Here is an 18,119-nt window from a genome sequence, read left to right as displayed (position 1 = left end):
AATGTCAATCTAAATTTTTTCCAAATTCTATAATCCAGAATACAAAAAATAAGTACAGTTCAAGTGCATTTTAGGATTTTTAAAAATTAATTTGCGTGACATTGTGAGGGTGGGGTGCAGGAAGAAAAATGTAAGAATGTAAAAAAAACTGCCTTATAGTTGGACAAAAAAGATACTTTTATCGTCACAAATTGTACAAAATAAACAAAAACAAACACGTCACACCACAATTTTCATTTCATGTACAAAGTGTTCATGTGAGCATGAACATTAAAGTGCATTTCCATCCCATTCTATCGTTATCTTTAATTTGTGATACATCCGTCGTTCTCTTTCACTTTCTGTGCACGTTTTATTTTTCACAAATTGAAAATGAAATTAAGAGAAATAAGACAAACAACACATTTTATCTAGCTGAAATTAAGAGAAATCGAGTAATAAACAGCGCAAAGAAACCACACCACCACTTAATATGAAATTGAGAACACTTGTACTTTTATATTTTTAACAATTAAGAAATAATTATGATTTTGATTAGAATCAACCAAAAGAATGTCGTGTAAATATTAATTATAATTTTCAATTGAAATTTTATAATTCAATTACATAACAGTTACATATTACTTAATTACATGCATCATACTTGTTTTAGATTTGGAGTGATCGAAATTCTAACCATGTCGCACTTAGACAATCTTGGATAGATGAACACTTTCTTCCTTCTGGCAAACGCCGAGTAAAGTCAGCGCTGAAACAGTCAAGCAGTTAAGATCTATCGTAGTCTCAGGGAAGGCATAAAACTGAAATGTCAAACGGGAAAAACTAACAAAAAAAAGAAGAAATATGCAGGTTCAGTATTCCATTAAATGGAGGAATTATTTAACCAGAAAAATATATAGAGAAGCTTCTACACTGAGTAATGTTAACACGACTATGCGAAAAACTACTAGTACTAATACTTCATGTGAAGCAGCCCCTCGCAGATGTAATTGTTTTCAGAAACCCCTTAAGCTTTAATTATATTTAAGAGGTTTCTCTTATAAATAGTAAGGATAATCAACAAGAGACAAAAAAAATACATATACATTACTATACCCTACTTTTGGGATGTCACACCCTTGAACAACAACACACCAACGACACCAGTGACCAGAGTGAGAACCATAGGGATGGCAACAGATTCAGGTTCACGCATTCTACCAGTCTGATTTGGTCTTCCAAGGCGTGACCTTTCTCCAAAGTATTCATGCAAAAGATTGCTCAGAGTGTCTACTTGATGCATGATTTGACGTTGTCCCCGTGCAATAACTAACACCTATTTTAAAAAATAATAATTAAAATAAAATAGCCAATATGTTTTATTGCTCCATGCAGAATTTCAAAGTAGAAAATTGTCCTCGATGTTGTCTGAAATGAAGGGAGATGGGAGGTACTGAATGAAAATGTTTGACAAGGTCACTTAAAATCTAAACAAAATATATCCAACTGTAGTCTACAAACAATTACTCCACATTTTACATAATTTTATAAGGAGCCATTTATGGTGTTTCAACAGAATATGCAAAATGGGTAGTGGCATTATTAATTTTCATTGAGTTATTCTTATTTACTTTAAATAATATTTGTTGACTTTTGGATTTTAAGACTATAAATTGTGGTCTTTTTCATTTAAAAGTATCTAAATTTATTCCTAAGCATGGGCGAGACTACATCTCAACAAAACCTTATACAAACTTATCTTTATCTTTTTCCATCCGTACGAAGTTCCTTCATATCATGTTCTATATCAGGAAAGACATAGTATGCATCTTTACACTAGACATTCACAGTACGCATATGTGTAGCCGATAGCACTATCATGGTGTGTTTGGAAGGTATGAAATTGGAAGGTATGAAATTGGAAGGAATGAAAAGAGAGAGAGAAGGAAAAAACCAAAATTTTCTTTCCTTCCATTGTTTATTAGCACTTAAAAAAGAAAGGAGGGAAAAGAATTGACCCATCTATATGGTCTATCCTTCTAATTGGAGAAAAAGAAACTTTTGTAATTAAAGACTAATTTTTCGTTTCTTTAGGTTCTCAACCATTATTATTAGGGCCATTTGTTTCATTTTATTATTTAACTTTTTTCTTCCCTTCCATGTTCTTTCCTACCAAAAAAATCTACAAGATAATCTCATTTTCTACTCTTTCCCTTTCCTTTCTCTTTCTTCCCTAAACCAATATACTATTACTGTCACGGTGAATTAAAAATCAGGGGACCAACCTCGTCCATCAGGGGAGACTCTTTCGCCAATTGAGGAGATGATGAAGAATTAGGCAGCAATGATGCAGTCAATGAACCATTGCCTAATCCAGTTGCAAACAAGGAAGTGGGGCCTGGGCCATTACTGGCCTCAGCCTGTGAAGCCAAGTTTTGTTGACTGGCTGAAACTGTTTTGCTAGTAAACTTTGAATTCAATTCTTCAATACGGGAGGTGAATTCATCCATTCTTTCATTTAATGTGGAAATTTGATCAGAAAGTTGAGTGATGACTCCCTGGACAACTCAAAAGGAAATATCAGTAGATGAATCGTTTAGATGGGTAGAAAACTAAACTTCTTAGGCACAAACGCAAACATTTATTACTTGTAACACCTTTATGCCAAAACACTCTGTGATATAATTTCCATAAAATTTTAATATACATCTTCTCTGAAGTTTCTTGCCAATATGCAGTGCAATTGTATATCATTATCTTTCAAAATTTGTGTCTATGGACACAACAGATGATACATTGATAAATGAAGAGGCCAAAATGATTGCAATTAAATGATTTCTTAAGGAAAATATATATATTACATGGTTAGCAATTGATGCAGGTGATTCAAGAGCTCTTCCATCGAATCTTCTGTTATTTATAGCAAGTTTAGTCAGCTTAGGTAGAATCCTGTCCCTTTGAGTCGAATATGAGTGTGAAATACCACTACAGAACAAAATGAGAAGAACATGACAAAAAACCTTACTTTAACAAACTTTTAACCAGATTCAGAAATTCTTATTCCAAATATTAAAAACAAGTAGAAGCAATACCATTGTTCTTTTTAACAGAGGACACATAGGTAATGGAAGTTAATAATTACCGATTAAGATACTTCATTCTCCTATCTGCAGAAGCTCTGGAAAGGGCTTCTTTGGGGCTTGAAACTAAGTCATCATCTAAGCTGAGTTTTGACTTAAGATCGTCTGGCAATGCCTGTAGTTTGATCAGATTAGTGATTTAGAGTATAAACATTTAAACCACAGGTAAAAGGTTAAATGATGGCTCATAATACCATCACATCGTTCACAAGCTTTTCTAGCTGAATTTGTTCAATATAAGTGCGAGGAACATAGGAACCATCCAACCCCAGTTTCCCAGCTACAAACTTGCAATAGTTCCTGTCTTTCCCTTGCACCTTGAAAACAGCATAAATAAGTATTTAGTGACTGACAACAAAAGAAACAAACATAAACATGCAATAGGTATGGGCATGTCCCCGAGCTCCATGCACCACCCAGGCCTAGCCAAAAACATTCAAGTGCTTAGGTTTAAATAAGTGCCCAAGGACTGGATATGTTACTGTGTTAATGTTATATTTAAACCTAGTCCAGAACCACTCTAATATCATCTACCAAGGACACATGGGAGCAAAACAAACACTAGAAAATAAAATAATAAGGATACATGAAGGATATTTATAATAAAACACACAATAACATTGCCAACGGTAAACAAACAAGACGCTCATTTTGATAGATACATTTGTTATGATTAATCTTATTGCAAAGATAACATTTTATATTGAAATGATACTGACTCTAAAACATTTTGTGCATTTGCATTACATAAGAAATAGGTGAGGGGAAAAATGGTAAATGGAATTATTATGGTCTCTAATCGATTGAACTGGACTGCTGAAGTGGTACCTTTTGACAAGGTTTACCATTGAAAGCAAAAAAAAAGAATCAGAAATATCAGTAAACTATTATTAGGTAATAAATATTACACTTAAATGGGAACAATTTTGGTGTGTTAGTCTGATCCTGTCACCTGACAGTATGGCAATTTATTTGAAAAATTCTACAACTAATTTCCCTAGGAAAGACAGTTTTCTGTCCTGCTATGATTAGGATGGACTGTTTGATAGAGTTACATTTGTAAGTATATTAACTGATTTGCAGCCAAAAATCTACCTTTTCTAATTGTTAGCAGACTTGGACCAGTTCGGTCCAGAGTGATAACTAGTCTGGTTCATGTATAAGATCGCTTATGCATTCAACCGATGTTGGCGTCATTGAACTGCTTCAAAATCGGACTCAACCCTGATGAACCATTGATCCAGTTCTTCTTTAAATACTAGATTTTTGTACTTGCATTCATTTACTGCTTTGCACACCCCACGAAATGGCTTGCTCTCTGCAGCCACAAGACGTCATGATGTTCAAGGGCTTTGTAGAGAAATGAGGAATTTTAAAAATCTATGGTGTTGTAAGGATAGTTTCTAGGAAGCCAGGACATTTAGGCGAAGAACAACCACTAAATACATTAGCTTTATTATATAAGAATTTAGTACTTAGTATAAATTGGTTCATGCAGTTCAATTAGAGACTGGTCCAATTCTAATAGCATTGTCTACTCTACTCTTAAAAGATCATTGATTCATTCTAACAAGCCCAAATTTTACTAACAAAATAGGTCATAGAGGAGTATATTACTCTCTATAGTAAAATAATTGTTTTTAGTTAGTTAAGAGTTAGTAAATGTACCAGGTGTCTACAAACAAGTGTCACTCATCTATTGGAGTTAGTTATTGAGTAGCTGTCTATTGACAGCTGTCACCAGTTTGTTAGCATGTTTAAAAAAAATTCTGTAACTGCTCAAATGTAAGTGATTCGTTTTTTCATTCATCCAAATACAAAAGTTCTATTTTAGTTTCTTTCTGCATTCTTTGCAACTCTGATGATATCAACAGTCTGCGATCCCTAGATGAACAAATCTTCTTCAATGCATGTGCTAATGGCTACTTCTCCTTAGTAACCTTCTCACATTCAATTCCTAGAAAACTAGATGAGAAAAACTCTCTCCCTTGGTATAAACGTGTTGAACGTCTAATCAAAGCACGTCATCTTCATCAATTTGTTATTGCTCAAAAATATGACTATATGACTATTTTCAAAAATATACTCAAGCACAAACATAACACAAGTTCTAGGCTGTGTTTCTTGAGTAATAACTGTGAGCCTAACCTTAAATACCTACATATTGCCTTGAGAAAAGGAAGTGGGTTTTGTACTAAATATCCTATTTCTCAATTTATGTCCACTAAACACCTTTTTGTACAACACAAAGTTTTCTCTCTATCATTGATAGAATTAGAATCCCATATCAGTTCAAGAGGCATTCAAAGATAAAAATTAGGTTCAGGTCATAAATGAAGAGATGAGTGTCTTAGAAAATAATCAAACTTCGAAGATTGTTGATTGGCCACAAGATAAAAAGGTTGCAAAATGAAAGTGGATCTATACAATGAATTATTAGTCTGATGACACTAGATTAGTACAAAGCGTGATTAGTTGCAAAAGGATATACTTAGACCTATAACATTGATTATGAGGAGACATTTGCTCCCATGACAAAGATAAATACAATCAAGATCATTCTCTCATTGGCAATACATTTTGGATGGAGCTATAATAGTTTGGATGTAAAAAATGTTTTTTTGCATGGGCAACTAGAAGAAGTCTACATGAAGCCCGCTAGGCTATGGATCTATTGAAAAAAGGAATAAGGTATACAGGTTGAAGAGAGCCCTACATAGACTCAAGCAATCGCCCTGTGTTTGGTTTGGGAGACTTACTTGAACTATAATTTCCTTGGTACTAGTAGAGTCAATGTAACCTTATCTTGTTCATCAAACATTCCCCAAAACAGAAACATTTGCTCCCATGACATTGATTATGAGGAGACATTTGCTCCCATGACAAAGATAAATACAATCAAGATCATTCTCTCATTGGCAATACATTTTGGATGGAGCTATAATAGTTTGGATGTAAAAAATGTTTTTTTTTGCATGGGCAACTAGAAGAAGTCTACATGGAGCCCGCTAGGCTATGGATCTATTGAAAAAAGGAATAAGGTGTACAGGTTGAAGAGAGCCCTACATAGACTCAAGCAATCGCCCTGTGTTTGGTTTGGGAGACTTACTTGAACTATGATTTCCTTGGTACTAGTAGAGTCAATGTAACCTTATCTTGTTCATCAAACATTCCCCAAAACAGAAACTAGGAAAAATGAAGTACTTCTTTGAGATAAAAGTTTCCTACTCAAGAAAGGGTATCTTTATTTCAAAAGGAAGTATATTTTAGATATTCTCAGAGAAACAAGTGAAATTGATAGAAGAACCACTAAACCTATAGAAAAGAACCATAAAATTAGAAGTGATGAAGATAGTTTTGTCGTAGATAGATAAAGGCCAATATCAAAGACTTATAGGCAAATTAAATTTAGGAGTGATGAAGATAGTTTCTCTGACAAAGATAGTTGTTGTGACCCAATTATAAAAAGTTAAAAAACAAAAAGCTCTTTTTGATTTTAATATAAATTATCTCCTTGGATGATTTGTTTGTATTAAGCAATTACAAATTTATTGGTTATTGTGAGTAATTATGACATGTGAACCTTTTATTTCCATTTGTGTTATGTATTCGATCTCAATATTTACTATTTTTTATGAGTTATGTCTCTTACGTATATTAATTTTTAAGCATGCATAGGTCTATAAATTGGTTTTTCATATATTCTCAAGTTACCATCCTTTATCTTCCTTCCGATCTTCTTACAAATCCTCGAGTTTCATAATATTGCTTGTAGGAAAACTCATTTACTTATAGCCCACACCAAACCAAACATAACTTATGTTGTGAGTGTGGTTAGTCAATTCATGCACGATCCAAAGGAGTGATATTTATAGGTTGTGAATCAAATTCTTCAATCTTGGAGAAATAAAAAGCAAAATTTGGTAGCAAGGTCCAATGCGAAGGCAAAATTTCGAGCTCTGACACAAGGGTGCATGAACTGTAGTGGTTGAAAATTATTTTGAATGATCTTAAAGTGAAATGAGAAGAATCTATGACTCTTTTGTGATAATTAATTGACTATTAGTATTGTTCACAATCCAATCCAACATGATAGAACCAAACACATAAGAATAGACTAGCACTCATCAAAGACAAATTGGATAATAGTCTTATTATTATTTCCTACACCCCATGAGAATTTTAGCTACGAAGTTTGTTTACGAAGGAACATTCCACAAAGCGGTTCCAAGATCTTATATGCAACCTATGAATTACAGATATTCATTCACCGACTTGAGGAAGAGTGTTGGATTACAAGGAGATACTATTAGTTATTTATTGTGACTATTGAGACATTGTAGGGATAGAATGAGTTATTCTTCATTATAGTATTTATTTGTAGGGTAGTAGAGTTTTACATAATAAATCCTCTCATACCGTTTACATTAAGAATTTGAATAACAATAACAATTGCTTCTCTATTTTTAATCTCTTCCCTTACCTTTTACAAGAGTAAGGAAAGATCAAAAGTTAAAACTACTTATCACATAATAATCAACAAGCATAAAAAGTATGTAAGGAACGATACAAACAATATGTTGGCATACCTGAACATATGTGCGATTAAGTTGTTCTAACCAATCAGTTTTTATGGTCACTTTATCATCATGAAAGATATGGCTGCTTCTTTTCAGGATAGATGCAATTGTGTATCCTAAGGCCATCAGCCCTCCAAGAAGGCGCACACTGACCTCGAAAGTAATTCTAGGAGATATTATGAATGGACTATCAGTCACCCATTCCTGAAACAAGAATGCATTACCATTATAGAGGTTTTTCAGTAATTTTGCTTATAAGTGCAAAATTGTCAACAATTCTCAAGCTCAAAGGGAAGGAGGGTGTTGAAAGATAAGATCTTCAAAGCCCTGAGTTTGAAAACCTCAATGTCAATACTATCATCCATAGTGAACCACAAGTTTTTCAAATAATTGTCAAACTTCTTGAAGCAAACATCATACTCCTTTTATCCATTGTTTTTTAGAAGCACATACGCATATGCATAGTGTCACAAAAAACCATAGCTAAAACAAAAACGAGACAAAGAAAAGAAAATTACTCCACAAAACACTGGAAAGGCATCAATCAAAGAACAGGTTTGAGACAAACAACATACTGAAGACAGTAAAGGAAGAAAAATAAGTGGGAGTATATGTTTCTTTAATTTCAAGAACTCAATTTGCAAGGAATCTGTGGAAGGTATGTACACCAAAAAAAGTTTGAAAGTTTCAGCTTTTGAAAATTTATCTAAGGTTTTCTTTTTCTTCTTCAGATCTCATTTCATTAAGTGTCACAATACCATGAAGTGGTTATAGTCTATAACTATACAAGAGGCTAAATAGGCTTCTTTCCATTATAATAGGTTTTAAAAAACTTGTAACTAAGTAAACAATATTATTAGTGAAACATTGGCATAAAATAAATGTCCAAAGTACACATTTGGTTAAAAAACATAGGTAAATATTTAACAAGAACTTATTCATGAGCTTTCAATATGAAATTTACTAAATTCAGCTCAGAATGTATTTTGATCATCTTTTCCCTGAAGGAATATAAGCATCTTTCACAAGTTCAATTAAGTTTTGTATAAGTTCTTACTCCCCCCTCGAAATTATGCCTTGTTTGCTAGACATTCTCTTAAAAATTAATATAACTATAACAACTGAATAGTTTTCCATCACTTAACCTCAAACATGAGATTGTACTTTCCATCACGGTTTCTCATTCTCAAATATGATTGACAGGCTTCAGGGTCTTCACCAGGCGGTAGAAGAAATATGTCATACGTTTCCTCTTTGGTTTCAGTATGCTGGGCAGCAATAGTTTCCTTGATTTGCTCAACTGTCACAGTTCTGGCTGACTAAAACAACCAACAGAATGTATCACCAAGAATACACTTAAAAATATAAAGAACCTTACTATGATGGCATAGGACAGGGGTCACCTTCAATATGTATGTCGGATTCTGAAATCCAGAGAATGGATTAAACTTGTTAATGACTTTTATATGTGCTGTTTGGAGATCTGGCTCAATATAAGCTTTATACATAGGATATACCTACAAATGGAAACAAAATAATAGGTAAGAATTATAGCATGTGCCACTTGGTCTTACATTATGCAAGTTTTCAACACTCCTAAAAAGTCTAACATGGGATCAGTGAAAACCGTTTCAGAGATTTGATGAATTATTTCTTCAGGCTCTTGACCAGCACGGTGAATGTCCCGTAATACACGCTTAACAAGGTCAAAATGAACTCCACCGGTGACAGAAACACGAAGATCAAGCAAAGGCCTTAACCTTTCACTTAAGGCGTAGATGCCTTCTATGATTACAATACGAGAGCTTGGGACTTCAACAGTCCTGTAAGGAAAATAGTAGAAAAGTAAACAACAAAATAAACATAAATGTAACAACATCTTGGGTTGGAATGTTATGATGTTAATTCTAGGGCTCATGTGTCTCCACATTTACATATTTTGTCCTGTACCTCTTGCTCTTTTATGTACACAATAGACATTCATGTGCTTATATGTGCTTTGCGTGTCTGTGGATTTCTAAAGGTGGACATAGGTGTGCATTTACACATGAGATACTACAACATGTTTAGTTTTAAGTGATCTCGTTTATACTGAAAAAACACTCTTTATAAAAAAAAACTATATTTTTAGTATATCTTTCATAGTACTGTATCTCTTAAACATACTTACCAAAGTCACCCCCCACCTCCCCAATCGCCTCTATTAAAGAACAAGTTACACGCCAATACACAAATAGTTTTACATACCTTTTTGATAGTTCTAAACCTAGATAGCACAACTAGAAAATAGGCTATTGCACATTACTAAAATGATAAAATTAAAAGAGTACACAACCTGTAACCTATGCGAGAACTAGACTTGAAATCATATACTGGAACTTGAACAGGCTTCCCTGCTTTAAGACCCTGTATATTTTCAAGCAAGGTATCATAATCCGTCAACCGAGGGTCTGTTTCAAATAACAATGACATTAGAATGTAGTGTTGCATAACATTCCTTCCTATTTCTTGAATATTGACTGATATGATTAACAAGTAAAACTTGCTTGGAAATTAAAATAACAAATTAGATTAGATGCTAAACTTGTTCATATTGCCAATATTAGATGATAAGTCTGTCTATGTGTGTGTTTGTGGGTAACGATGCAAAAGAATGAGTAATTAAGTAATATTTAGAGTAAAATTCCATGAAGTTTTCTCAAATTACACTTACGCTATCTGCCTTTTTATCATTACAATGACTTCTCTTAAAAGGGTACATGTGTAATGTAACAGGGAGAGACAGTAAATGTAACAAGGAGAGACATGTGTAATGTTTTTAGAACGTAAAAGGATAAGTGTTTAATGTGAAAGGGGGGCAATGTAATGTCTTTTAAAACAATGAGGAGGTTTGTGTAGAATTTTAAAAGAACTGTAGTGTCCAGGTAATTTGAGTAAACCTCAAGGGTTGTTAGTGTAATGTATTCTAATATTTATTCTAACATTCAACACCTAAAAACACATTCATGAAAATTATGACAATGTATTTGGAGTGCACAGCTGTCAATAAATTTCAAGATTAAAAAGTTGTTTTTGTCTTAGTATGAGTTTAGAGATTGATCATGAATGATTTTTCACATCAAAGTGAATGCTACTAGCACTAGCTTTTGCGCTTTTGACATCATGAATGTGATTTTAAGGTGTTGAATGTGTTTCAAAGAACACTGTAACTGGGGTAAAATGATTTTAGGATGATTAGCCAGGCAATATAATAGAGATAGCCATAGACAGTAGAGGTGATTTGTTCGTGCTTTCAGCAATAATCCACTTCATTATTTGGTTCAACTTAAAAATTTGCTAAATATATAGCGTGTCTAACGATGTTTTATTGTGTTGCTGTTTCTTTGTTCATATAGCTAGTTAATTTCTAGCTCAAATATACATTGAACATGTAATAGAACGGAGGTTGTGCAATCTACTGTGTGCGAAGAAAGTAGCAAGGGACTGTCACCACATCTTCTCAGCAAAATTTCATCAATTCAATCCCGTTGCCCCCTAACCCGCAAAAAAAGAATCTTGACACAATTTCTATCACCGTCCATAGAGAACCTGAATACTAAGCTGTATATTTAAAATTTGCTATTATTAGTTCTCACCGAACAAAACCTGGCTTGAGATTGGCCTTGGCAAAAAGAACAAAATGTGCATAAAACCATTTGTGGACTTGGAGAAGATGAAAAAAAAGCATAGATAATCCAACTTTGCTTTAAAAAAATACAATACATCTAATGAATCTGAAAGTACAAGTTAATACACATAATAGTCATACAATGAACATAAAGAGAAATAAGCACATATCACTTCGTTTTCTACTCTGAACCCTAATTTTTCCCTCTATTTCTTATGTTATTTTATGTGTTCTTCTTAACTGCATGGCAATTGTGCAGCAGCAGAAGTAACTTTGCTAATAAAAGTTATCAGTCATACTCACGAGTAAAAGGGAGTAACACTCTGGTAAAATAAGAAAACTCTGCAAAATCGTAAGTGAAACAAGATATATAGATATACACAGTCATTAACTTAAAAGTAAACAAATGAAGGGAAAACTTACCATCAAAGTTTCCATCAATAATTCTACTAGAATCATTATAATTGTCCATTGTTATGACAGCAATGCTTGGGATAAAATTGAGGATCTTCTCAGTGAAAACAGTTTTCCCTGCTCCAGATGGACCTGCAACTCCTACTAATATGATTCCATCATTCTTTTGAGCCAGCAATTGGCACGCACGAATGAATATGAAAAATCCTTTCTCAAATGACAAGGAATCTTGGATAGGAACAATTTCATAGCGATCAGAATCCTTTCTTTTAACCACTTGAACCTGATCTCGCAATAGACGTCGTCGAGGTGAGTCAGCACCAAAAACAGTATCTTGTGCCATTGCAGAAACCAAAGATGTTTAAGACATATGCTGCAAAAAAAACGAAAATGGCAATGAAAGTTGCACGGAAAAATACAAGTCAAACAGGGACAAATAATAACTCAGAAGAACTGCATAAATTGCAAATGGAATCAAGAGATGGAATTTGACATTTCAAAAACACATAAAACAAAAACAATTTGTCATTCTGATAACACGTTTTTACCCGTTACAAACAAACAGGGGGAGAAATGCATATTTCCACCAACACAACTACAAAATGCATGAGAAAAGAATACTGATAGAAGATCCTAAACTTTTTTCTTGGCCCAAACTTTAGTGTCTAAGAAGGTTGAAAAATCATAAAAAAAATTGAACAATTTTTTTGTTATGGATTTAAAAAAAAAAACTGAAAAACATTACAGGAATTGACTTCAAATATTCAACCAAAAAGTGTATTATATAGGACCTTAAAATTTGAAATAAATACGATGAAGCGAAACGGTGAACAAATTTAAGGACAAACACCTGTAAAAGAAGCTACCGGTAGATAAAGTGAAACAGCGAAATCAAACCTCTTGAAAAGTGAAGGAATTTACAAACTTTGTTAACATAAAGTGTTTTTTTAACACTATGGATTCAAGTGCCAACTAAAGTTGTTTATCATATGTAGAAAAATTATTTCAACAGTTACCTTTTTAGATTCAAGTTTCCAGCTTCCTTTTTTTTGAAGACTTTTAAATAAGAATGAAAGGACTTTCTTTTTGCATTTTTTTCACAACCTTCTGGCATTTGTTTGATGCCAATAAAATCATGTAATAGAATGTAATTTACGAGAAGGAAATTTCAGAGAAATAAAATAACTTGCAATATTCAAAACTAATTAACTTACCAGTAAAATCCTTCTGATGTCATAAAATTAAAAATATATTTTAACTGTACCAGCGGATGCTAACAACAGCCACAGTGCCTGTCCTTCGCGCATACCATACCAACAACGATATAGTCGAAACTTTTTGTTTTCTTTTAAAAAAGTATTTTTTTAATGAAAGTGATGACTGGGCAGTCGCTAGTGAATATATATAACAGTTAAGGATAAGGGTAAATTAATTGTTTGATTAAAATAAAATGAGAAGTAAAGTTATATTTAATCCCACAAGTCTGGGCTTTTATCACCCAAAATGTTAAAAATTAGGGTTTTAATACCCCCAATTAATTTATCTCAAGAGAAAAAAATAACCCAGTTAACAGCACCTTTAATTATTAAAAATCCTTCAGTTTCTTGTCTTGCCCAAAGACCAGTTTCTTGTCCCAAGGCAAGTTTTTTACACCCTTTGGGTTCTACTTTTCTTGAAGGTAGTCAACGTGTCTGGCCCATTAGACTTCTAAATCTGTTTCTTCTTTTTCCTTCTTTCTTCCATACATATCTCTCCCTCTCATTTTTTTAAGGATAATAATCCTAGTCATGTTTTAGTTGACCGGACACTTCTTTCTACTATTATTATCATCCTTATCTTTACTACTAATCTCCTTTTTATCACAATTCTTTTATATATTTGCTATTACTAGCAATACTTATGACTTAATTAAACAAATGTACGGAACAGTTTAAGAAATCAATTAATCATCTTAAACATGATTCCATCATTATTATTATTTGTTCTTACCAAATCTTCCTTCCGAGGTGGAAAGAATAAAGTTTTTTTGAAGACAGAGTTGTTTCTTTAAGTAACCTTTTGATGAAAGAACAAGGAGATATCTAGTTGTACAATATTATAAAAATTATAAAATACGAGTATTGAAATTGAATCGTTATTCCTTATAAGATCCATATATATTTATAAATTTTTGTGCTTAGATTAAAAAATCTAAAAAGATAACATATATATAATTGATTACTGAATAATTACAGTTTAGTGTATATATATAATAACATATAAATATTTTGTTACGATTATAAATATATTTAAAAATACATTATTATTATTATTATTATTATTATTATTATGTGTTAACTTCTATAGGAAGAGTGATTTAAATATGTCAAGTTCCTTTGGGTTTGACAAGATTTGAAAGATTCCCTAAATTACTCGGTGTAAGTATAGTTTATTTTAATAGAAAAAGTATAGTTTGAAACGCATAAAAAAAATATATCCTTTTTTACAACTATTTTAATAATATAATGATAAATATTCTATATTGTATACTAGATATATTTTACTTGTGCTTGTGAAATTACCATTTCTTTTTAATATTAGTTAAATTTAAATCCTATGTTAAAAAAAAACAATTAGTACGCATTGCCCAGGTGATGGAGAAGGCACTTTTTTTTCCTTCCAAACAGCATAAGTGGTCTAAATTGAAACAGCTCAACACTTTCGTTTCAGAGCATTCCATACTCTTCCGAATCTGCAGCCCCATTTTACGGTTCTACGCGTTGCTCAAATCTTGTACGTTATTCCCCAGCATCACACAAGATGTTTACGTATCATTAATTCAACACGTTTCACACAATTCAACTTAGAGTAATATCTGCTCCAACAAATTCAACACGTTTCACACAATTCAACTTAGAATAATATCTGCTCCAACAAATTCAACACTCACGGTTGCAGTGTTTATTTCCCTCGTCATAAACTTTTCGGTCCAATTCTTCCACTAATTCTAATTTAATTTGATTATCACAAACTATAAACAAGAAAGAGTAACGAAGCAGCTAAACTCACAAAATCAGAGAGGAGAGAATCAAACAAGTCGAACAATTAGAACGAAAATAGAACAATCCAGCATGTTATTACCAGCACAACTTCATCAAAATTAACGAGGCGTTAATGACTTCTTCCGTACCTTGAATTTTCAGGAATTGAAATGTAACACGTTCCTCTTCTCAGGCTTCGGACAGGGCCACGGTAACTAGCAGATGAAAAAAGAAAGTAGAGAAGGAAAATTTGAGATGCGAAGAGAAATAGTGGTTTTGGGAGGAGAAAATATGCAAAGAGACGACGAAGAATTTTGACGCAGTGGACTCTCTCTTCCTTCTGACTGACGAGGAAGAAGAAGAGTCAGATATTTTTTTCCACTCAATGTGATCTAACGGCTCAAAACTCGCTCACCCTCCTCAGCCTTACGATTTCTCCAAATATTTTACAGTTGCTGGATATGTGGGCCTCTAGCCCAGTGATAAAGGAGAGGATGCATGGGCTCAAAGCCACACTCGGCCCGTTGAAGGAGAAAATAACAAATAAAAGGCTTCTTCTTCCTTCACCCCTATGTTTTTCTTCCTTCACCATCACAATGTAATAAATCCCAAAACTGACCTTGACCTTTTATTTGAAAAAGGCACTGTGGTTGAGTTTATATGTCACTGTTCATCCTCTTCATTTATCTCAGGGGTTGGTGGAGAGTCATTTTAGTTGTGCGAAACAAGGTGGAGGAGTGGGTTGCGTTATCGAAGTTTTGTTTAGCTTCTAGAGGTAAGAATTAAGTTTTTTTAGGAGCATTGATGGTTATGGCATTTTTGTGGTTACCGAAAATCAAGATCTAAGAGTGTGCTATGGATTCATCAATCCGAAACTGAATCATTTTGTTTTTCAAATGAAGGGATGTTTCGAACGCAAATTTTGCATAAATTGTTGATTTCTGGATTCCTGAATCCGAAAGTCTATCTTTTGTTACTAATTGGTGGATCCATAATACTTTTTTTGAATTATTAACTTCTGAATCCATAATGCATATATTGAATTACGGATTGGTGGATTCAAAATTTTACTAAAAGCACCAATTCAAAAAAATTTCAGAAAATAAATACGAATTCCTTATTCCATAAAACTATCGGTCTCTAATGTCCAAAATAATACGTATGAACTATGGAAGAGAAATCCGAAGAAAAAATGGAACTGTAGATCCAAAAAAATAAATTTACTTACCTTCAAGAGAAACCACCATTCTCCCACCAAGTTTCTGAGACACCACCCTAAACCACCAACAGAAACGCGAGATGGAACAGTGTCGCTGAGAGAGGAATGGAGTCTGTGGAGAGGCAATGGAATCAGTTGAGAGAGGAATGGAACAACGTTGCTGAGAAAGAGGATGAACAACATTGTTGAGAGGCAAACGAAGAAGAAAGTATTTGTTTATGTTTAAGTGCATTTTATGGTTTTTTAAAAAATAGTAGAAACAATTTTGTCTTATAACTTGTGGGGGTACAGGAAGAAACTGTCCAAATAAAAAGGAACATCTTTTTCTAAGCTATGAGAAAGGAAATGGTGTTTCTTCGTCCACCCCTAAATTTATTTTTCTGCATCTCTATATTTTTCGAAATATCCAAATTATTTTTAATAGTTTTTGATGATTTTGGAATAAGGAGTGTTTTGTAAGTAAAAGTTGTTTTTGAAATAGGAAATCCAAAAAACAAAAAATTATTTCAGAATGTCATTTTTAAAACATATTTTTTGACTTAAAAAATGATAAATCCATAATTATTTCAGAACATTATAGAAAAATTATTCTGGTAATCATTTTTAAAGTGGTTAAAACAATATTTTCCAAATAACGTGCATGAAGAAATTTGTTGGAGGTGCAAAAAGTAATTTGTTGGAGTTGCAGAAAGAAACACCCAGAAGGAAATTATAACCTCTAACCCAAATATAATTTAACATTAACTCAATTAATCAATTTAATTTCAGCATTTCTCTACTTATTTAATATTAACATCAATAATTATTTGTAAAAGGCAATCAATTAATTTTTTTTATACAAACTATAAATCTTGTTTTTTTTTCATTTTTTTTAATATTAATTTTTCTTATTGTTAATGTGGAAATTTTATTGATAAATGGTGTACCTCTATAAACTTTGAGGTATACCCAAACTATCAAAAAATATTGAATTTCAACTCAACTTACATTAATAAAAAAAAAACATTTTTTTATAAAAAGTCTGTGTTTTCAATATCATACCAAAAAAATCATAGAAAATTTACTTTCTATTACAAATTTATCTTTAACCATTATAGAAAATAACACATTTTATGACGGTTAAAATTATATCCGTCATAAAAAATATTACTTTTTATGATATATATTATTTTAATCATGATAAAATGTGTTATTTTTTTATAATAGATAATATTTTAACGTTATAAAATACGTTATTTTCTAGGATGATTAAACATAAATCAATTATAAAATATAATATATATTTTATGACAAATTTAACAATAACCATAATAGAAGGTGATTTTTTAAAAATATTTTTTTTTATATATTCATTTTCTTATATGCATGTACCTTACACAATAATCACAATTCTCAAGCAAATATTTTTAAAATAAAATTTTAATGATCTAGCATATAAATAATGATATATTTGATTAAAAATTAACATATTAAAATTCATACAAAATTATTAACTAGTTATAAAATCATCATTTATAATAAATACTTAAAAATTAATAGGTTGAAGTTGATACAAAATATTTCACTACTTCTAACATCAATCAAGAAAATATTTAAGATCTTAAGAAATTTGTTTACAGCTACAGGTTCTCACATTATAAATTTATTTTGATTATCATTACTATTTTATAATTTTATTATTATTATTATTTATAATTTATTTTTTATTATATAATATAATTAATAGACAAACTCATTCCCAATATTCAATACAATAAAGTAGTACACAAATTCGATAAGACTCAGCCGTTTTCGTAATCAAATTATGGTGGACAAAAGACTTATAATTATTATACCTACAACTAATTCCTTATGTCACTTTTTTTCTTCAGCCACAGTTGAAGATTCCCTGTGCAATAGAAAGGAGGGACAAATAAAATACATAAAAATGGATTTGACAGTTGTATATTTTTTCAGTTTTATAATGATATTTATGTAAAAGAATGTTACTATATTAATTAAAATTTATGTATTTTAATATTTTAAATAAATGTAACTTTGGAAATTTGGGTAACGGACCATCAACAGTAAAATTAATTAATTAATTAATTAATACTAAAA

The 18,119-nt window shown here is 31.9% G+C and overlaps 1 protein-coding gene across 12 annotated transcripts; it reads right to left on the bottom strand.

The window, feature by feature from the left end:
- Positions 1–857: 857 nt before the first annotated feature.
- LOC137807679 (Phosphoribulokinase / Uridine kinase family) lies at positions 858–15,306 on the bottom strand. Of its 12 annotated transcripts, none has more exons than XM_068608428.2 (12): positions 14,950–15,306; positions 11,790–12,153; positions 10,035–10,149; positions 9,327–9,522; positions 9,103–9,216; positions 8,845–9,018; positions 7,709–7,903; positions 3,314–3,436; positions 3,122–3,234; positions 2,841–2,964; positions 2,265–2,537; positions 858–1,315 (listed from the first exon to the last, which is right to left on the bottom strand). In XM_068608428.2, exons 2-12 carry the CDS (start codon positions 12,121–12,123, stop codon positions 1,097–1,099), a joined length of 1,980 nt encoding a protein of 659 aa, XP_068464529.1. In that variant the 5' UTR covers positions 12,124–12,153; positions 14,950–15,306; the 3' UTR covers positions 858–1,096. The 12 variants fall into 12 exon arrangements, 10 of the variants coding, with proteins under 10 accessions (XP_068464529.1, XP_068464533.1, XP_090155605.1 ...); XM_068608432.2 differs by having other exon boundaries at positions 10,035–10,105; positions 14,950–15,165; XM_090299479.1 differs by having other exon boundaries at positions 9,310–9,522; positions 14,950–15,143.
- Between the last annotated feature and the right edge of the window lie 2,813 nt (positions 15,307–18,119).

Source organism: Phaseolus vulgaris, chromosome 3 (genome assembly GCF_051622355.1).
Source record: "Phaseolus vulgaris cultivar YP4 chromosome 3, ASM5162235v1, whole genome shotgun sequence".
NCBI classification, from domain to species: Eukaryota; Viridiplantae; Streptophyta; class Magnoliopsida; order Fabales; family Fabaceae; genus Phaseolus; species Phaseolus vulgaris.
This window is presented reverse-complemented; position numbering and strand designations above follow the sequence as displayed.